The following is a 21,874-nucleotide window of genomic DNA, read 5'->3' as shown; positions in this document are numbered from 1 at the left end:
TTATCAAGATCATAGCAGCTATTCAAGAGGCATGATTTATATGACCACCTTAACTCACTGACTTTTTTACTGCCCCGGAGTGTCTCAAAGACTCAAGAGACCCAGATCACTCTGAGTAGGCCAATTACCTTCAGATTAGGTCGCGTTTGAGATTTACATTACCAAATGGTCCCTGAGGTACGCTTCGTCACATGCAGTGTTGCTCTAGACGGCAATTTTAACGGCCAAATCAACTATGCACCCAATGTTATCAGATTAGTTTGACATCATTAAGAAATTCGTGTTCCCTGTGGGCCTTGTGGCCCTATCACGGAAATTTTCTCCTCGCCTCGCACCGTTTATGGAGATAACAGACTGCGTGACGGCGCGTGATGCCTGGGTGGTCTGTGTCGCGATGTCTAATGACCCGACGCTTTTCCCAGAACAAGTGGAAATGCCGGGGAGATGCCACGGGAAGACGGCTTGTTCTCATGCGCCTCCGTTCGCTCCCAGTTCTCGGCTCTCGTGTTATAGGCTCCGCGACATCAGAGAAAAGGAAAGCATTACGTAGGCATTACTGTTTCTCTGCAGAGTTACCCTTGGCTGTCGATTATTTGGAATGAAACTAACTGAACAAATTAAACTAATTACACTAATTACGAATAACATCGAATGTAAAACAAAATACCGGTGAAATCCTAACCGGTTACAGTTCAAATGAATGTAAATCTGTAATTTATAATTCACCGTTATATTATTGTATTACATCATTTGGTAATACTACTTTCTCATCAACCATCCCTTAATGGTTTTCGGCGCCTCGAGCATTCATCCTGTCCTGACAGCTGGAAGTCTCAGTTAATCACCGGATGTTTACATTGTCTTGTGAGTTGGAGGGCGGATTAGTGTGAAATTCTCGGCAGAATAAAATGTTTCGGTTTTTCTTATCGCTCACATCATTCCTCAGATCTGAAAAGATTCCCTCTTCAGACTCCCAGCACGAACAGTCAACACACAATGACTAACCTAACAACAACAATTATTATTAGCATTATTATTATTATTATTACTCCTACTACTACCACTACGCCAAAAGAAAGAATATTTAGATATTACACTAAGTAGACTAGAGTAGATCATATCCACCGAAAGCTCGTGCTATCAGATAGAATAAGAGTACTATTCTACTCTAACATAGAATTAATTTTATTATAATTAAATTACGGTATAATTGTTGTTGTTGTTGTGGTGTGTGTTAGGGGTTGCACGAGTGCATAATTTTACAACTGGAGCACTCGTTTCCTGAAAAACTCGAGTGCTCGAGTACTCCGTGCGGGAAGGGGGGGTTGGCTGCTGTTGCAAAAGACTATGCAACTATGATGCGGTTGCTCCCAGCGCATAGGTGATACCGACGATATTTTAACGTTATTGTTACCAACATTCTACAGTAGCCCAAGATAGAAAGCTCAGTAACAAAAGCGTGTTGTGCACACTGTAGTAGGTTAAACCCGGGTAAATTTGAAAACGCATAATTATTGCTCCGTTAAATGTTCTTATTGTGTTTAGATATAACAGCTGTTGTTTTGTTTTTTTTGCCTGGTCATCATTAGTAAGCCTAACCGACTTTAAAAAATGAAGTTAGTCATGTTTCCTTGCATCTATCTTTTAACAACATTAATTTGTATAGCCGCGTTAGTAGCAGTCTATGACAGACTTGATGTTATCAAGAGCCATCCTTGAGAAGTCCGTCCAGAACTCACTAATTTTGCACGTTTATTTCATCACAACGACAGCTGGGAAAGAAAGTTTGCACAGTGAAATACAACAATAAAGCAAACAAACAATCGATTCATCCTTTTATGCTGTCGCCATCGTTCCTCTTGTTAACCAAAGGCCCCAACTGGAAACTGAGTGCGCGTGAGATCTAGCATCACGCGATTAGCGGGTACTCGACGATCATGTAAAAACTCGACAATTGTTAACCACTCGCGTACTGTGAAACCCCTAGTGTGTGTGTGAGACCCACCCAAAATGTCATTATTTGAATGCTGATCAACATCTAAAATATATTTAAAATCTATCAGATCTGTTCATTTATCCAGTGTTAATGAGTGTAATCTACTTTTATTTGGGTTAGTTTGCACCTACACAGTATTATATGGCGCCAGACTTCACCGTTTGTGTTAATTTTGGCACTATGCTGATGTCATAGTTCTACCCCATAAGAACTTGAGTATTACCAACTCACTAGAGTAAACTTTAAGTAAAAATGGAGGACCAGGAAAAGTTACGGCCGAAACTCGACAAGTGTGCAATATTGGATTTGCGCCGAATCTGCGCAAAATTGAACACTTACTGATCTCCGTGAACGGTCCAATAGAAAAGGGCAGGGGAGAGTGCAGGAAACCATGTGAGCCGGAAGTTAATATCGAGGGGCGAGCTCGGTTTCTCTGCTGTGACGTTAAAACAGTGAGTTGTCTTTGGTCATGTAGTATTTATTTACAAAAATAACTTTATACGTTGTAAGCAACATGCCTCTGTATACTATATGTAACCCTTTCTATTATATTAGACATTATCCGTTAGTCATGGCTAAAGATAATGCCCTTTTCTTGCGCTGACTGGTTAGCCAGTTGCTAATTGTTTTTAGCCAGTGACAGCTCGTTGAAATTATTCCAAACACATCTCTTCTAGCACGCCACGTTTGGTTTAAGTCAATGAGCGCTAGGTATCATATAAATAATTCACATCAATATTGAAGAAACTAACGTTGCTGTGAGTTTCCCACGTGTAATGAATTTGTTATGGTTGCTTTTGACACACCCGGTTTGACAGCTGACAATGCTAACGACTGTCAATAATATGTCATATACATTATGATACTAATATTACATGGACCGTCTTCGAATAACTTTACTAAGTCACAGGCCTAACTAGCTGCATCCGCCCATATGAAAATTCAGAGGGACTATGCGGAGTTTAGTGAGTCAGGAAGCCTGTCGATCAGTGTTAGAGAAAGCTTGGGTTAGTAATGCTCTCTGTAAGGACCATCCTACTTGTGAAGTAAGCAGATTTTTTCCCTCTGTGATATACATTAATATTTGTTTGGCATTAACAGCTAACAAGAATTAATGAGAAAGATTTAGATAGAAAGACTGATAGAAAGACACTGTCCAGTGGTTTCCACAAAATAGGAAGTGATAACAGGATGTAGGGATAGCATAATCCATAGTTTCATATGTGTTTTTAGAGTAGGATTATCAGTCAGATCCTGGCCAATAACCCAGCCAGTCCTTTTCCTTTAGCTCTGTCATCCTGTGCTCTGTTATTGCAATGATCAACAGCACAGCACTTCTTATGGTTGCTGACAACTTCCTGCTCTCCACTTTTCCCTTCAAACCTTCATTGCAGTCCTGTAAAATGTAAAAAAGCATTTCATTTCCCTATCTCTGTAACGCTGACATTTCGGAAAAAAATAACTTAACAGAAGAAGTCAACACTTCACAGTGTCAGATGAAAACTGACTGAATTAGTGCCTGTCTGTCCGAGACTTCAATGACTTTTCATTGTTGCACATTTTTAGGCTATTTAGTCACATGAAATGATATCACGTCTGACAATAAGACAATAATTAAATTTGGTTGTCAGTTGCTGCAATTTTCCACATTCTTGTGTCAGAGATATTTAAAGCTACATCATTGGTTACAGAGATGTGTAGAGTGAAGTTATTGTGAAATATTTGCATATTGTTGGTCAGTTTGATTGATACAGTGTTGATACTAAGCTTTTATAGTGCGAAATGATAATACGTCTGAGTTTTGTTTTTTTTTCACCCACCACCGCCCTCGTCGGAGGATCTCTTTATTAATGCTCAGGAAGGAAGTCTGAGTAGTTTTGGTTTGAATGGTTTTGAAGGTTATCACTGCTGTTTTGTCCCATGTGTTTAGGGAGTTTTGAGGCTGTGTTTGGGCTCAGTTGGGTTGTTAATGTGTTTTAGGACTCTCATCTTTCAGTCACTCTGAGCTGTCATCCTCACACATAGCTCTTTTTCACCGGGACTGTGCCAGTATAGACACAAAAAGGAGGAACGAACTGTTAGTTAGGTGTGTGTTTATGTATGCATGCTTGTGTGTATGTGCATGCATGTGTGCTTAAGATGCTGTTCTGTCACACATAGTCAGGTCATCTTAGCCCTTTTCTAGCAGGATGGCAACAGCAACAAACAAAGATTGTTTTTTTGTTATTATTATTATTATTATTATTATTATTATTATTATTATTATTATTATTATTTTTTTTTATTTATTTAAAGAAAGGGGTACAAAGTGTCTCCTAAAGGCCCCATCATGTTATTATTCTTCTGTTGCGTTCTTCTCTTTGATCTGGGGATGAAACAAGAACATGTCTTCCTGTGTGTATGTGCGTTTTCTCCTGCATGCCTCAGAGGGTAGTGAGAGTAACAGTGGAGATATATCTGAATTAGAGAATGAAGCAGAGAGCTGGGTCTTGTGCAGCGTCACTGAAGAAACCTGGAGTGACGTACCATTCTCAAGGGTACAGTAGCAACTAGCTCAGTCAAATACCCCTCCAGACTAGCTTAGTGTAGACCTCCTCCTTTTCCCTTTGTGATGCTATAGAACAGAAGCCGCATTCTGTTCAGCTGACCCACCCCTTCCCTCATCTGTCTGCACCAATTCTAGGCCTACACAACTGTCCACAGTATGGCTCAGACATGTATTTAAAGCTGTGATGGGGGATTCTGTCTGTATAGAGAAGAATGAGACCGTTAAAGGCACTGACAGAGTAACCCATGACAGGTTTAAAAGGCTCTGCTCACTCTTTCACAGGACAGTCGCTTTACTCTTAGCTCAGATTTTAAAGCCATGGACAAATAGATAGGAGTATGTGCACTGTGTGAGTGTATGTGTGTGTGTGTGTGTGTGTGTGTGTGTATGTGAGTGTGTGAGAGAGAGAGAGAGAGAGAGAAAGAGAGAAAGAGAGATTGGGACATTGCGAGTGTGCTTGTGTCCATCACTGTAATTGTCATGTGTTTTAGAGATGTTCTTCTGCCCTCTAGAGGATTCTGCTACATAGACCGAATGTGTTTATGTTATACTGAAAACAATATGCTACTTGTGTTGGTCTTTTAAGAGCATTCTCTGGTGGTATAATGTATGTTTACATTAGTATCTCTCTCTCTCTCTCTCTCTCTCTTTCTCTCTCTCTCTCACTCACTCTCTTTCTCTTTCTCTCTCTCTCTCTCTCTCTCTCTCTCTCTCTCTCTCTCCCTCTCTCCCCCCATCCCTCTCCCTCTCCCATATGTAAATATCACAGGGGTTTTTCATAGCTGTCTCTCAGCTGGCTCTCCAGCTCATTCCAGAAACCACACACACACACACACACACTCACACACACACACACAATCATACACCCACACACTCTCAGACCACACAGTCAGTCGCTGCTCCTTTGCACGCTACAGCCCTGGGGCTGTCACTTTGCTGACCAGTGTGTGTGTGTGTGTGTGTGTGTGTGCATGTTTGAGTTTGAGAGAGACATATAGAGATATTAACTGAAGAGAAAACGCATTTCAACAAATTACAGACACTTTTAGACCTTAATATGTGTGAAAGGTGAATCAATGTTACCAACCCTGTCGTCTGAATGATTTGGCTATAGCCATCTTATTTTTTTGGCTTTGTCATTTTTACTTATTATAATTTTAAAGTTTGAATTGTGGGACACATCTGCATGACTGAGTTACTTGAACTGAGCTTTGGATGCATGAATAAATGATTAAGATATAGAAGATTAGCTTTCAGTCACTTCATATCTGCAGCTGCTGTAAGTGTAGTTTAGCTTTATGCACTCATAAACTTTTACAGTGCTGTTTACAGGCTGTAAGCCAGTCTATACAAACACTGTCTCATTTAGCCAGAAACTCTCACTCACCAAGTATGAACGGGTAGAGCTGATTTATTACCTTACTCTGAAAGTCTAGTTCGTATTTCTGGGTGTGTGCAGTTCTTGTACAGTTTAGCTCCATGTGGTTTGCCCAGTATAACTAAACAGGTCTAATGAAATGTCTTTCCCAGGTGTATAAGCATGTCTCGTGCCCGTCAGCCACCCCTGGTGACGGGTATTTCCCCCAACGAGGGTGCCCCCTGGACCAAGGTCACCATTCGAGGAGAAAACCTGGGCACGGGTCCCAATGATCTCATCGGTATTGTAACACAAACACACACACACACACACATACAGGCTCTCACAACAGAGTAGCAAGAAAAGGCAGACTTAAACAGACATAAAAGGTGAAGCTAATTAGGAGAAAAGCAGCAGTGAAATATGTAAGGAAAATCTGGGAGTAAAGTCAAAGTGAGGAAGAATAGAGAACAGATGAATGACGCAGACGATCATTCCAATGCTCTAGATCTTTCTGTTACACTAACCCTCAGGTCTGTGGACTAGCAGGAATGCTTGGGTGGGGGGGGTGGGGGGGTCATGGGGTTGAAAGTTTTATTTTGTACATTCTCTGAACATTCTCTCTCTCTCTCTCTCTCTCTCTCTCTCTCTCTCTCTCTCTCTCTCTCTCTCTCTCTCTCTCTCGCTCTCTCTCTCGGTTTCCTTCTCTTTCTATCTCTCTCTCTTTCTCTGTCTCTCTCTCTCTCTCTCTCTCTCTCTCTCTCTTTCTTTCTCTGTTTCTCTGTATTCTCTCTCTCTCTCTGTCATGGTCAGGTCTGTCCATCTGTGGTCATAACTGTTTACTGACTGCTGAATGGATGTCTGCCAGTAAGATAGTGTGTCGCGTTGGACCTGCCAAGGACGACAAAGGGGAGATTATTGTCACCACCAGGAGTGGTGGGAATGGCACATCCACTGTCTCCTTCAAGCTACTCAAACCAGAGAGAATAGGTGAGAAGATCACACACACACACACACACACACACGCACACACACACACAGACTCACGAACCTACACTCACACTCATACTCACAGGTTACAGGAATGTAAACAGAAATGTTAACAGCATATTTTGTGACATGCAGAAACAGCCTATGGGGTGTAAAACACAGATATGCGGCGATGGGATGGGATGGGTCTGAGTGAAACTAAATGTTTTAAATGTTCTTCAGAAAACATGCCAGTAACTTCAACCACATTTCTCTGGTTGGTACCAGCCACTTCAGAGTTCTTCCACAATTTAATGGAGAAAATTCTTTTCATCTCTTTGTGAATCTGTGGTTTACCACTGAGAAGAAACTATGGGAGTTGTAGTTCACACAGAATGCCCATCTTGAGTGTCTTATTTTAGTTTCTCATGCCCAGAATCAAATAAAATTGCAACTTAAAATATTAATCAGTCGATATTAATGAACATCTAACATAATAAAATAAGTATTGACACAAGGCAACAGAGTACTCAATAACAGTGACAGAGTCTAAATTTCTTTGCAACCTTATGTCTGTGTTTATGTGTGTGCATCTGTGTGCGCGTGTGTTTGCATGTGTGTGTATGTGTGTGTTTGCAGGTATTCTGGACCAGTCTGCTGTTTGGGTGGATGAGATGAATTATTATGACATGAGAACTGACCGGAATAAAGGAATCTCTCCTCTGTCACTGAGACCGTCAAATCCTCTAGGCATCGATATAGACAAGTAAGGCAGTAACACACACACATATATATATATACTTATGAACTAAAAAGACATTATCATAACCAGCATGCAGCTAACATGCACATTTTGTTAGTATATGTGTTTGTTATGTGCTGGTTGCCTGAGCGTTTTGCCCAATCAAAAGCCATTTTCCTTCCCCTGTTTTCTGCCTTGAATGATTGGATTGTGGATTTGGGCTTATTTCTGTACATGATTACAATACTGGGATAAGAGATTGTTTAAATTATAGAGACACGACCAGCTATTCAGACATTTCTATAAACATGTATTTGATGCAGGTCTGGTAAACACACACACACATACTCACATTGGCATCAATGAGAAAACACACCCACACACACACACACTGTGTTTATTAAAATGATTAGGCTGTTTATACGAGGGTGAAACTTCAGAAAAAGGAAACATAACTGACAGAGGTTGTGCCTTTGGAAACTTCCCTCCAAACCTAATTTCAGAACTCATTTATATTTCACACTATTTATTTATTTCAAACCAAGCACATACAAACACACACACACACACACTATATGTTGGATGTTTTATAAATCTGTGTATACTTGGCATTGCTGTTGTAGAATAAAGTTTAGTCTTGGCATGGTGCTGACGTTGTGGTGTTTTTGGGTTTCTTTTATAGGGGGAGAGTTCCTCTGAAGGATCTGGAGCAGATGTTCCCGGAGATGAGTGGAGATTTCACCAGTGAGAATTTCTCAGCCACGTGGTATCTCATCGAAAACCATTCCTCCACTAGGTCAGCATCTATCAGTCAACTAAACCATAAATTAATTACTCAGTCAGTCAGTCAAACTGTATGCAGACCTCTCTCTCTCTCTCCCTCTCTCTCTCTCTCCCTCTCTCTCTCTCTCTCTCTCTCTGACAGTTTTGAGAGCTTGCGTGTGGCAGCAGGGAATCTGAAGAAACAGGCCAGTAAGAAAAATGAGGGCAGTCTGGCCTATGTCAAAGGAGGCCTCAGTACCTTTTTTGAGGCTCAAGATGCCCTTGCAGGTAGTCATATACACGCCACACTATCCATTTACATTTACATTTACATGTATTCATTTAGCAGATGCTTTTATCCGAAGCCACTTCCAAGACAGGCAGAATACAAACCAAGCATATAGCCATAAGGAGCTGTCTGTTGCGTCCATCTGCTTGATCTCTGTAGACATTTTGCTTGTGTGGAAGCCAGTTTTGGAAACGCTAGACTACATGTGTGTGCCTGTGTTGCGTGAGTGAGTGTACGTCATTCGCCCAGTGAATTTACATATTGTAGTCATTGAGAGCGCGGTGTGGAGCGGTTGAGTATTGTTTAGAGTCCTGGGAGATTTTTACAGAATTTAGACTTGATGAAGTGTTGATAAGACTTCTTTTGTGTTTCTTACGTCCGTTTATACTGCAGAGGAAACTCCTCTAGACGTTGTTCCTGAGCCCTCAAATAAACCTAAAACATATAACTGATTATGGATTCATTTTCTGTCATATTTCAGTGGTTAGACTGAGGGGGAAAGTGAGTCATGGATTTTTGTATTTGTTTTAAGACATTGTTTAAAATGAGAATGTTCTAACATATCACAGTGCAGGAAACTAGAATGATGAGTTTGGTTAGTCAAACCCACAGCATGTTTAAATCTTTGAACCAAGTGAAACTTTTGGTGGCGTGAGAAAGTTATTTGTATGTTAACTCAAACTTTTAAAAGTAGAAATTCAAACTGTAATCCATAGATTATTAGGACCTTTTAACCAATTTGGGATATTAGCCAATAACATCTGAAAAAAAAAAAAAAATCTGTTTTCCATCTGGCCTTTCAGATTTGATTGTTCCGACAGTCAGATTCAAACAGCAAACGCACCATTATTAACCTGTTTTTCTGGAAACTGCCGTTTAAACGGAATCAGACGTTCTGTCCTGTCTGAAAACAATCTGGAACACTTTAAATAAAAAAAAAAAAATAGAAATGAGCTGAGAACGGCAAGATATTACAACACAGAGAAACACAGTAAAATCCATTTAAGACGGCAGTAGTTTGAGGAACAACTGAATGGTTTCTGCAGAGAGTAAATGCCATATGAACATCAGTGGAAGTGTTAACAGGGCTCCAGCTCTGGGGTCACCCGCCTAAGGTCAAACTACACGCGGCTATTTATGGTAACATGTGTGCTGCGTGACTGACAGCGAGGCGTGGTCTGCAATAATGTTTATATTCAGATAGAATAAGTTTTTCATTGTACTGAGCGGAAGAGTCAGAGCAATAGAGGAAACCAAGTCAATTCCCAGGGAATATTCCCAAAACTCGGAATGCTGGAGTCAAAACATAGCAGAGGGACACAGGAAACATTGTGCTTGGCCATCCGGATCCCGGGGGGCTGGAGGTTAGCTCTGACGTCAGCTCCATGACGGCAGCACTCTGTGTGTGTGTGTGTGTGTGTGTGTGTATGAGTGTGAAAGAAAGAGAGAGAACAGAGTGAAAGTATGTGTCTGTCTGTCTCTGTCTCTCTGTAGCTATTCATCAGAAGCTGGAGTCAGACGGCACAGAGAAAGTGGAGGGCTCTATGACCCAGCGACTGGAGAACGTTCTCAACAGTAAGACATTTTAACACACACACACACACAGTATAAACACCCCAGCTCAATGGAAGTGCACACATATGTTACATTCATCCGTTTTCTATTTAAGTTTTGGTCTGCTCTCTCTCTATCTCTCTTCGCTCCATCAGCCTCCCCCCTCCCCCTCATTCACCACATGTTAATGTGACTGCTATGATAGTGAGTCAATAAACACTTCAGCTTCCTGGGATTCAGACAAATAAACCAATCACGTTGACATGCTTTCATCCCTAAGCCCCTCCCCTTCCTCTGCCAGCCCGTCACTCAGTGAACCAGTCACAGGGAGAGCTGAGGTAAAAATGAGAAAAATGTCAGGATGTTCTATGTTTGCATTGCAGTGAGAGGGCCAGATCTGATTAAAAGAATGCCTGTAGCACATGTTCGGCCACCCAAGAAGAGCAGTTTGAGAGCTGATTGACATTCACAGAATCATAATGTATCTACACATTATAATACAATCTTCTAGGCACTACATGACTGCCTGTGACTACATGTGAGACATGTAATAAACAGTGTTACTGTTAATGATATTTCCAAATTGCACTGTTCATTTATATTTCTCTCTCTCTGTCTGTCTCTCTGTTTCTCTGTCTCATTAACCTATTCCCTGTTCTCTCTCTGTGTTTCTCTCTCTTTCTCTTTCCTTCTCTGTCTCTGTCTCTCTCTCTCTCTCTCTGTCTCTCTGTTTCTCTGTCTCATTAACTTATTCCCTGTTCTCTCTCTGTTTCTTTCTCTTTCTCTTTCCTTCTCTGTCTCTCTGTTTCTCTGTCTCATTAACCTATTCCCTGTTCTCTCTCTCTCTCTCTCTCTCTCTCTATCTCTCTCTGTCTCTCTGTCTCTCTCTGTCTATCTCGTTCTTTTGTTCTTTCTGCCTTTCTCTCTTGTTCTCTGTCTTTAGGAGCGAGTGATACTGCAGATGCTCTGTTTCAGGAGGTGTTGGGTCGAAAAGACAAAGCAGACTCAACACGCAATGCTCTCAACGTCCTCCAACGGTTCAAATTCCTCTTCAACCTGCCGCTCAACATTGAACGGAACATCCAGAAGGTGGCGCTGTAGACTCTGCTTTTCTCTCTCTCTCTCTTTCTTTCTCACACATTTCCACACTCCAACAAATCCAACACATAGATGGTATATATGATTTGCATAACATTTGTATTTCTGACTGGTGTAGTAAAGAGATTGTGTGTTTGATTTTTCGAAGGGTGATTATGATGTTGTGATAAACGACTATGAAAAGGCCAAATCTCTGTTTGGGAACACAGAAGTCCCAGTCTTCAAGAAAGGTAAATACTTCGTTAGAATGCTAGTACTGATGACCAGTCAGTCAAATTAGTCATTCGAAACAGAAACAGAAACATGTCGATACAAGTTAAGTACAGCGGATTGACTGTTTCTGACACTTTTTGTTTTAACTTAACAGAATATCTGTGCTGTGTCAGAGGGATCCAGTCATGTCTTTCCAAAGCTTTTCTCTAGCCAGCAGCACTGGTTCATTGCTCTTAGACTCCTGCTCTTCTTGTCAGAGTTATACTACAGTAGTTATTCTGAATGGATTTCCCTCTATCACTGTGGGGCAGGGCGACATTTCATTGCCTTTTGTGCTAGTGTTTTGTGTGTTTGATTGTTTTATTTGCTCAGGTATTGAATGAGTGATCATGAACTTTCGAAGAATTATTCAGAACGATTTACAATCCACAAATGTGGTTCACTGAAAAGACTTCTTGTAAATTCAACCTGTTCAAATAGTCTGTGGTTTAGTTCATGCCGTCATGTCAATTTGTGCTGATAGAACGCGTGTAACAGTTGGATCGGCGTGTAAGTTTCAGATACAGTGTAAAAAAAAGTTTTACGATTGTGTAATATGTTTTCGTCATGTGAATGTCATATCCGTCATACGCGCTGTCGTATCTCAGTGTATGCAGAGGTGGAGATGCGGATCGGAGCACTTCGAAGTCTCCTCCTGGACAAACTGCTGGAGACCCCCTCAACCCTGCATGATCAGAAGCGTTACATCAGGTCTGTGTGTGTGTGTGTGTGTGTGTGAGATTTTTACTCATAACGGCATTAAAGCAGGGAGTGTCCCCTGTGTGTTTCCCCCCTTTGCCCAGTTCCTTTAATTGCCATCTGGAGCCCTATCTCTGACCACAGGTTTAGTCATGCTGGCGAAAGTAGTGAATAGTAGAAGAGGCAGATTTATTTATGTACTGCTCTGTGGTCCAGCGTCTGCTACTGATTGTGATCTGTGCACAGGGTCAGAGTCTTTAGCATCACTGCTCTATACGTTATTCAAATAAGACATGTCTGTATGCTCTGGTGCATGGCTTTGAGACTGAATTCACACAAACCTTGTCAGTTAAGCATTCTTATGCTCCAAATGCCATATGTTCTGATGCATTTGTACTAGAGGGGAAATGTGGCTTTGAATGTAGCTTTGTAGGTGGAGTATAAAGATGAAAATGCCATCTTGCGTGCCTGCTCACTAACTCACTCGCTCACTCACATGCTCACTGAAGTAATACCCTCATGACGCCCTCATTTCCTGTCTCACTCCTTCACTCACTGCCTCCATCATTCATACACTCACTCATTCATACTCTCACTCGCTCACTCGCTCACTCACTCATTCATTTTCTTTTCTCTCTCTCTCTCTCTCTCTCTCTCTCTCTCTCTCTCTCTCTCTCTCTCTCTCAGGTATTTGTCAGATTTACACGCATCAGGGGACCCAGCTTGGCAGTGCATTGTTGCACAGCACAAATGGATCCTGCAGCTTATGCAGAACTGCAAAGACGACTACATCAAAGAGCAGAGAGGTAAAGACCACACATCAGTCACTCTTTGCACACTGTCCTACCCCAAGAGCGTCAAAGAGCTCTCATACACACTCGCACGCTGTCAAACCACACCCCAGTTCAAGCAGAAAGCCCAGACAAATCAGTTACTGTTACATGCAGACGTGTCAAGACAAACTTATTCTGAAACATGCCGGCGAGAGACAGATAGAGAGAAAAGGAAAACATTTTTGTTCAAAATGCGTTGAATTATAGTCATTCACATTCGTCAGCGTTTGTCATTCATTTCCTGCTGTTTGTTATGTCCCTGCCGGGCCCTGTTGCCGTGGCAACATTGACACGGGCTGTGAGCGGGTACTCTGCGTCCAGAAAACCGCAACCCGCACTGTGTTACGGGACGTGTTTCTGTGGAATTCAATTCTTAAAGCAATTTAAAAAAAAAAAGATCTGAAAGGAATACATAAATAAAGAGTGGAGTGTTAAGGTCTGTAAGTTTCATTGAGATACAAGAAACTCTTACTGATATGACTGTAAACAAGTTGAGTTGTGCCATGGCAACCATTCCAACAGTGTTTTTTTTTTTACATATCATGCTGATCTGTAAGGTTATTGAAAAACCCACTTTACTCTCTCCTCTCTATATCTGTTTCTTTTTTGTCCTCTATCCTACACTCTCCTTTAATATCTCTACCATATGATCATTGTTGCATGTATAAATGGACAAATTAGGGATGTAAATGACATGAAACACCATCTGTTTTCATAATGAAGCAAAGCAAATACATTCAGTGTACTGTTCCACACTACATACCAATCCCTATAATATACATGTAAAAAATTATACCATAAAAAACATTCTCTAACTGAATCCAGATTAAAATCAGGCTGTATTTACGTGTGTGTGTGTGTGTGTGTGTGTGTGTGTGTGTGCACATGTTTGGTGACGGAAATCATAAACTAGCTTATGGTGCCTCTGACTTTCTTTTCCATTCAGTGAATGTTTAGTATCGTTTGGACTGAGAAGAGGCAGCAGGGTTTTGGAGTCTGATATGTGTGATTTTTGGCATGGATTACTGGTTAGAAACTGCATGATGATTTTGTCCCACCACAAACAAAGTTCTCCTCATGTTCATTTTCACGCATGAACTGATGAATGAGATAAAAGAATGAAAAATTAGTTGCAGATTTTAGTTTCACAGTACATACACGCTCACACACACTCACTCAAACGCACACACTCTTAAACACACTGCAGCTCTTTGAATGGGAATGAGTTTGCTCGGTGGTAAATGTTTCTTCGCGGTTACCCTATTGGAAGGACTGGTTTAGACTGTTACTAAATTGTTCTTTTGTCTCTGTTTTTCCCTTTGTCCTCTTTCTCTCTCTCTCCCTCTCTCTCTCTCTCTCTGTCTCTCTCTCTCTCTCTCTCTCTCTCCCCCACCCCAAACTTTTTTTGTTTTCTCTTTTTACACTATTGAAATGTTTCACTGCTTTTTTTGAAAGCCAAGGCATGTCAAACAGTTTAGAATCAGTCACCCCCCTCATCCCCACCCAAAGATCTGATTCCATACGCGTGCTCTCTCCGGTCATGACCACTGCACTTCTAGAAGGATAAGGATATTTGAACTCTGCCTTCATATAGATTTGGGTATATGAACTCTGCCTTCATATAGATTTGATTATGCATTTGGATTTCCTCTGTATTGTGTTTGTGTAAAAGAAAAGAGACAACGAAGCATTCTGAGTGTGAAGAAGAGTACAAAGATGAGAGAGCGTTTTGGATGTATCCTAGGCTCTTTATGAAGAATAACTGGTCTTATTAGATAGAGAGCTAAGAGACCTCTGTCTCCATGCAGTTAGCACAGAAGCAAACAGCACATTGTTAGCCAGTGTTGTAGTCCTGCCTGTCACAAGCGTGTGTGTGTGTGTGTGTGTGTGTTGAGTGAGAGAGCACAGCCTGTGTGTGGTCTGCTTGCCCCTTTGAGAACAGGAAGTCATAGTCCTCAGCTCTGCAGTGGAGAGTGAAAAAGGGAAAGAGCAAGAGAGAGTGCTGGCACAGACACACCGGACTCACACACACACGCACACACGCACACACACACACACACACACACACACACACACACACACACACACACACTTACAGGATATAGCTAGATGTGTAAAAGTTCACTTGTCACCTGGATCAACAACAGTTCTTCTAAAAAGGGAAACAGCACCTATAATGAAAAATGTTTTGCCAAGTGCACCATGGCTGGCACTTAAATGAGTGTGTTTGTATTTGTGCAAATAGATTTACTTATATTTATCTCCACATCACACTTTACTCTTCAAATGAATTCAATGGCAAAATAAAAAAAAGTGCTTTGCTTGTCTGATTCCTACAGCTCAGGGGTTTCACAGTGCTTATCAAGGCTATCAGTTAGTCACAAAAGATGTTTCTTCATCACTGCTTTACCAACACGTCCTCTCCTAGCAGAAACAGTCCTTTAGCGCCACCCTCTGGTGAAGCTGAAGCATAGGCAGACGAAACACTCACGCAGGCTGACTGAAGAAATCAGGGGAGAGGGAAAAGAAAAGTTAGACAGAAAGGGAGAGAGAGAGAGACAAAGAGAGAGAGAGTGAGCAGCTACGCTTGTGGCTGAACTGAGAATCTGTCTTTCTCTCCCAGCGGGCGGGATGGGTTTGGATTTGGACGGAGATCCCCGGCCTAGCGCTCTCAGCAGAATCAGTCACATGTCGTCCGTGAAGAGGGGCGGAAGCTTCCAGACTCCCAGAGACGACTGTGAGTATCGGAGCCTGTCGACAGCCTCACTGACACCCGACTGAAATGTCGTATAAACGCAGTGTTACAAACTGTCTGCTCTATTTTTTTTTTTTTTTCTCCCAGCGTGGAATTACAAGAGCCCTCAGCAGGTGCGTTTTGTGGAGAAACTTACAGACGTGGTTATCAGTCAACTCCCCAACTTCTGGAAACTGTGGATCTCCTATGTTAACGGCAGCTTGTTCAGTGAGGTACGGACCTCCTTTAGACACCGTACCTCCCCATACATTTACAAACATGCACACTCAGCATACAGGACTGTCGTATTCTCCCTTTCACAGCCATTCCAGTTCTAATCTGTAATATTGACAAACCATTTAAACTAATTTCAGTTTATATTGAATTACGGCACTCATGTAAAGGCTCATGTGTGATCCTGGTGTACCTGACAGAGACTGGGCTCTAGGATTTTAGAGCTTCATTTAAATACTCAAAAATAGCCTTTCAGATGAGTTTTTATGTTAATGTTTTTAGTTTTTATGTTAATGTTAAAACAATATTTTTCCAACAGACTGGGTATTTTGTGATTTTTTGTGCTTGCTGGTGGAGTGGTTGCATTGTTGGAATGGATGCAGGAGTAGTTCCGGTTCATTTTAGTGAAACTTACATCAGTGTTGGTCACAAAATCTAAAACCTAGTGTCTCCAGTGACATAGTCAAATCTTTTCACACTGCTGTCTTAATTCAGACTCAGATTCAGCCTAGCTTACAGGGCTCGCAGTATAACTGATTTCAAAAGGGCAAGAAAACTGCCTCTCATTCACACACACACACACACGCACACGCACACGCACACGCTCTCTCTCTCTGTCTCCCTCTGTCACACACATACACACACACTCACTCACTCTCGTTATGTGCTAAAGCATGTGTGACAGAGAGGCTGACTTGCATGTTGTGATTACTCTGGCAGACGGGAGAAAAGACAGGTCAGGTGGAGAAGTTTAAAAGGAACGCTCGGCAGAGACAGAATGACTTTAAGGTGAGTCACACTGCTTTGATCTGATCTGAATGGGCCTGGATTTTCCCTGTCTCGCTCTTTGCTCTGGTGTGTACTTAACACTGTTGGTGAATAGTGTGCAGTATCGGGGTATATTGTGTTTGTGCACAGGCTGACGGAGCCCTTTGTGCAGCTGTGTTGTGTCGTGTGGGGTTTTTATTATTAGGATTATGAAAATGGTGTTGGTAAAATGGGATTTGTGTATATAGGGAATGATTGAGGAGGTAACACGGCGGTTGGTGCAGTTGGTCCGCGGGGCACTGCTGCCGTCCTCGCTGACTGACTCAGAGTTACGTCTTTATGGAGGCTGGGACAATAAAACCCCCCTAACAGGACCTTGGCTGACACAGATCATACACACCGTAAGGTTAGGAGCGTGCGTGCGTGTGTGTGTGTGTGTGTAGCGCGTAGCTGCATGCATGCACAGACAGTTCTGCCTAAATAAGTCAGAAAGCTGCTGGGGATATGTATCTCTCATTGCCATCCGTGTCTCTTTCTCAGGTTGAGTCACGAAGCCCTCTGTGCTCTAGAGATCCCTAACGATCTACTCCAGGTGATCCAGGATCTGTTGCTGGACCTGCGAGTGTACTGTCTCTTAACCACTCTACAGCAGACTGCAGATGGTCCGTACCACGCTCATCAGACACTCATACAGAAAGAGGAGCTTTTCACCAACTGTTCATAGAATCATCTCATTTTTATTAAAGATGTTTAAATGTTTTACAAACGTCTATATATTACTAATGTTTAGACATTTCACAGGTACATTTGAAGTACATTTTATGTGGAGATGCACATGTTTTTTTTTTTTTATTGTTTGTTGTCCCCAGACGTGAAGAGGCTGGCGGAAAAAGAAGACTGGGTCGTGGACAATGAAGGAATCACATCCTTGGTATTATTGCATTTTTCTGTAACAACACTTAGGAATATGATTATGGCTCCTGTCATCATAATCACAGTTTGCGTTATCTTATTGTTGTTATTAGAGTGGATTTTCAGCATGAAAGTCAAGCATTGTCTCTCAGCCAGTGGAGCAGTCAGACAGTTGTGTACTATACAATATAACATTGCTTTTTTATACTACTGACGTATAGAATAGCCTTTCATTTTTGTCTACTGTAAATGAATATAATTAACTTTTATAAATTAAAGTCCATATAAAATGAACTTTATAACTGCATTCAGAGTGCAAAAAATCTCCTTGCAGTAAAATCTGACGTTAGGGACTTCAAACCAAACCAAACAAAAACGTCCCTCACACAAAAACAATTATTAAGTTCATTGGGTTATGTACTGTGTTTGCTAAAACTGATTGTATGCATAGTAAACAAAAATATTTCTATGGAAACCAAACATGAAATATGTCTTGTTCAATGTTGAAGCATGCGAGAAGGGGAAAAAACCTTTTTTCTCAGGACTTTTTTTTTGTCTGTGAAGATTATAAATGTTTTCTTTTTCTTCACCACAGGAAGGGAAATATAATGTTTATCCTCTACTTGTTTTGGAACAACTTGTTTGAATCATCATTTGTGTCCTTGCTAGCTTATTTGATGGAAAATGTAGCTTTCCGATACAGGCTCTGTTACAGATAAAGACAGGATAAAGTTTCATTTGTTCTGAAACACAGTTTTGTTTCAGTACTCTAGCTTGACTTTGTAATTTGAGAATTTTTATCAGAAGCTATAATTCTGCATTGCTGCACCATCCTACTTTTTAATGCTCTGTACTATGGCTTAGAATAGTTTAGATCTTAAGTTATTCTCCTACTCTACACAGATACTGCTACAGGTATTTATGTAGCCTTTCTCAGAAAGTTGTTTTAGTGGTTACTGTTCTCTTTGTGTGTGTGTGTGTGTGTGTGTGTGTGTGTGTGTGTGTGTGTGTGTGTCTTTCAGCCGGCCCAGTTTGAACAGTGCATGGTTCAGATGCTCCAGTCCCTTAAAGAACCTCTGGAGTGTAAACCTGGAGAGGTCAACGTAAGAAAATCCACTCCAATTCATATTTATCACCAGAACATGTAAACAGCATACAGATACACAATACGCATGTATACAAACTTGTAACTCGCATTTAGAGCTCATCATTTGCACAGTATCTTAGGAAACCAAAGCCTCTACTCTAGAACAGTCTGTTAGATTTGTGTGCAGTGGTGTTCTGGATTACACATCCACAAACTAACTTTGAGACAAAAGCTTATCTGTTCATATGCTAACAGAGTGGAAAAGTGTCGTGAGCAGTAATTATTGTAACACACATTGTGAGCAACTTTGTGAGTTGTGAAATTAGTTAAAGTAAGATGTATAACAGGCCAAATACGGCATGATTAGAGTAGTTTAGTCATGGACGTATGAGGTTTCAAGCTTGATCATTTCAAAGTTGCAGCATATAAGAAGATTAGACTGATAAACCATAAGAAGCGAATAATTCATATGTGCTGTTTGTGGTGTCTTCTTGCGTACAGATCTTCCAGCTGGATCAGGTACAGAACCAAGCATGTGAGCTGTTCCTGAGCATCACAAAGGTATGTGAGGTCAAATAGACACCTGTGTAAAGTAGACTTGACTCTTTCAGTAGAGAAAGTGGTTTCTTAACTGTGATGTTTCATTTAGGTATTCATCAGCTGTCTGGAGCAGCTGAGTGTTAAAACGGACAGCCGTGCTGACGCTTCCCAGTGAGTTGACACTAATGCCCTGCACGTGTGTGTTTGTGCGTGTGAGTTTGTTTTAGCGCGTTTGGCGGATAAATCTTTTCCGAATCTTTTCGTTTCAGCATTTCCGTCGACGTGCCTTCTCCTGATCTCTTTGGCAGCGTCCATGAAGATTTTAGTCCCAGACCAGTAAGAAAAGCATTCTGTCTCCACCTTCTCTCCCCTGTCACACCGAAGCTCTCAATATCTGAGCTCTTGTCTTCTATCTGTTTGTCTCCACCTTGGCCTTCTCCCTCTCCAGTGCTTTGTCCTCAGTGGAGAGGAGCGTTAGAGAGATAGAACTGTTGATAAAGTGAAGATCTGACCAGAGGTGGTAGGCATAAATTGGCACACTGGTTTAAATAGTCTGGTCAGGAATTATGTCACAGACTTCACAGGTTCAATAAGAGAAAATTAGTGAAAAGAGTTAATAAGCTTTGAGTGGCGTTGGTAAGAGAACAGTAGTCAAATGGAGTTCAGTTTAGTTCAGCCGTTTCTCCGAGCTGAAGCACAGCAGGGTGAAATAGGCCACAGAAGAGCTTGCTCTCACATGGGGTTTTCCCTTATTTTGTTGTTAAAGAACTGTCGGTTTCCCCTCTCTCACACTCACACATTCACTTACTCACTCACTCACGCTCTCTCCTTCTCTCTCTCTCTCTCTCTCTCTCACTCTCTCTCTCTCTCTCTCTCTCTTCTCACATTCAATCTTTCCATTTTTTCCTGGTAAATGACTCATTAACTCTAAAGACCATAGACCTATCAAATGGTAATCTCATTCTGCCCCACACACACACACACGCACACACGCGCACACACACACATACACACACACATACAGACACACAGAGTCTTTTAAGGCTAATTTTCTCCCTGTGTTTGTGTGTCATGCTCCTGCAGGAACAGCATCTCCTCATTATCCTGAGTAACTGTCAGTATTTAGAGAAACACACTTTTCTGAATTTGGCTCAGCACCTGGAGAAACACAGCTTCACCACCACAGACAAAATCACACGGGTAAGACTTTAACATCTCCCAGAACGACTGTTTAAAACAAAAAAAAGAAAGAAGAAAAAACTTTCCAAAACAAGCGCAGAACGCTGAAATAGCAGTGGTGCTTTACCGTAGTTGTGGTCTGGGTCGAGTCTTGGGTTAGATCTTTTTCTTCTCAATGTTGTTTGAATCTGTGGATGTTGGAATGACTCAGACAGTTTGAAGAGAAATCTACAGGCCTTTTCGCTTCAAAAGCATGACTGTACCACAGCAAAATACCAAAGGGCATGACCCTATATCATCGCACACACACGCGCACACACACAGACACACGTTTACATTCTCTCCAGATGGTTGGTATACTTAGTTAAAGTACAAACACTCAGAATTAGATTACAGTGATCACATCCAGTAACCTTTGGTAGAGTTTTTGATGCAGACGATAGTAACCCCACAGGAACAGAAGACTGGGCCTGTGTGTGTGTGTGTGTGTGTTTTCTCATTTATGTAGTTTAGTTATGCAAATAGTGTATCAAACTGTGTGACTAGTACAAGTTAGTTTAGTCAGAGTGAATTAGTTGTATTGTAGCTATTAGAGGTGTGAATCTTCACTGATCTCGCGATTCGATTCGATTATAATTCAAAGGGTAGCAATTCGAATACAAAACGATTCGTGATGCAAAACGAGGCATCTTCTCTTCCATGTTTTTGGGGGGGCGCATACTTTTTAGTTACCTAGCCTACTTTATTCACAATAAAAACAGTACGCTGGCATGTGTGTTATTTAATTACAATTTTTTTTAAAATCAATTGTTTTCTTTTCTGCATCAATGTGGAATCTTTCACTTTCGCATTGCGATGCTTCGTAAAAACGATTCTTTTCCCCAGCTCTGTTAGCTATGGTGGTTTAATCAGAGTTACTAGATTAGAGAGCTTCATATGAGACCGCATTGTTAACCTTAGCAGATTACCTTATGATGTTTTCATGTGCTTCCATGTGTTCTCAGAGTTTAATGTTAACAGTGAGTACAGTAAACAGAGAGTTTTGTAACCTCTGTATTCTTATGGATTAATGTTATGTTAAGTCATCTGTAAATGTCTGATCCCAAAGCTTCATAACTCATGACTGTTTTTTAATGTGGGGTGTTCCTCCATCCAGATCTTCTGTTTCCAGTTTTTTTTTCTTCAGAATTGACTATATTATGTCTAGTAAGTTTTTACACATGTTACAGGTGTGTTTTACACAACAGTGTACACACTGACAGAAAGGCCTAATCCAACACAGAGAGAGACATTTTGGTCTAGCTGAGAGCTCTGGCAGGAT

General features: G+C 41.2%; 1 protein-coding gene across 1 annotated transcript in view; it reads left to right on the top strand.

Moving 5' to 3' along the window:
• Positions 1 to 2,418: 2,418 nt before the first annotated feature.
• Positions 2,419 to 21,874, top strand: part of exoc2 (exocyst complex component 2) — a 27,672-nt gene continuing 8,216 nt past the window's right edge. The window contains exons 1-22 of the mRNA XM_030771000.1: positions 2,419 to 2,448; positions 6,075 to 6,202; positions 6,715 to 6,891; positions 7,510 to 7,636; positions 8,295 to 8,408; positions 8,538 to 8,662; positions 10,158 to 10,238; positions 11,161 to 11,306; positions 11,464 to 11,545; positions 12,176 to 12,278; positions 12,954 to 13,072; positions 15,723 to 15,836; positions 15,942 to 16,066; positions 16,788 to 16,856; positions 17,084 to 17,241; positions 17,376 to 17,497; positions 17,705 to 17,766; positions 18,770 to 18,850; positions 19,336 to 19,395; positions 19,484 to 19,545; positions 19,644 to 19,710; positions 20,458 to 20,574. Coding sequence (XP_030626860.1) covers positions 6,085 to 6,202; positions 6,715 to 6,891; positions 7,510 to 7,636; positions 8,295 to 8,408; positions 8,538 to 8,662; positions 10,158 to 10,238; positions 11,161 to 11,306; positions 11,464 to 11,545; positions 12,176 to 12,278; positions 12,954 to 13,072; positions 15,723 to 15,836; positions 15,942 to 16,066; positions 16,788 to 16,856; positions 17,084 to 17,241; positions 17,376 to 17,497; positions 17,705 to 17,766; positions 18,770 to 18,850; positions 19,336 to 19,395; positions 19,484 to 19,545; positions 19,644 to 19,710; positions 20,458 to 20,574 — 2,229 coding nt within the window. The 5' untranslated portion in view covers positions 2,419 to 2,448; positions 6,075 to 6,084. The remainder of the gene's footprint in view (positions 2,449 to 6,074; positions 6,203 to 6,714; positions 6,892 to 7,509; positions 7,637 to 8,294; positions 8,409 to 8,537; positions 8,663 to 10,157; positions 10,239 to 11,160; positions 11,307 to 11,463; positions 11,546 to 12,175; positions 12,279 to 12,953; positions 13,073 to 15,722; positions 15,837 to 15,941; positions 16,067 to 16,787; positions 16,857 to 17,083; positions 17,242 to 17,375; positions 17,498 to 17,704; positions 17,767 to 18,769; positions 18,851 to 19,335; positions 19,396 to 19,483; positions 19,546 to 19,643; positions 19,711 to 20,457; positions 20,575 to 21,874) is intronic.

Source organism: Chanos chanos, chromosome 4 (assembly GCF_902362185.1).
Source record: "Chanos chanos chromosome 4, fChaCha1.1, whole genome shotgun sequence".
In the NCBI taxonomy this organism is placed as follows: domain Eukaryota; kingdom Metazoa; phylum Chordata; class Actinopteri; order Gonorynchiformes; family Chanidae; genus Chanos; species Chanos chanos.
This window is presented reverse-complemented; position numbering and strand designations above follow the sequence as displayed.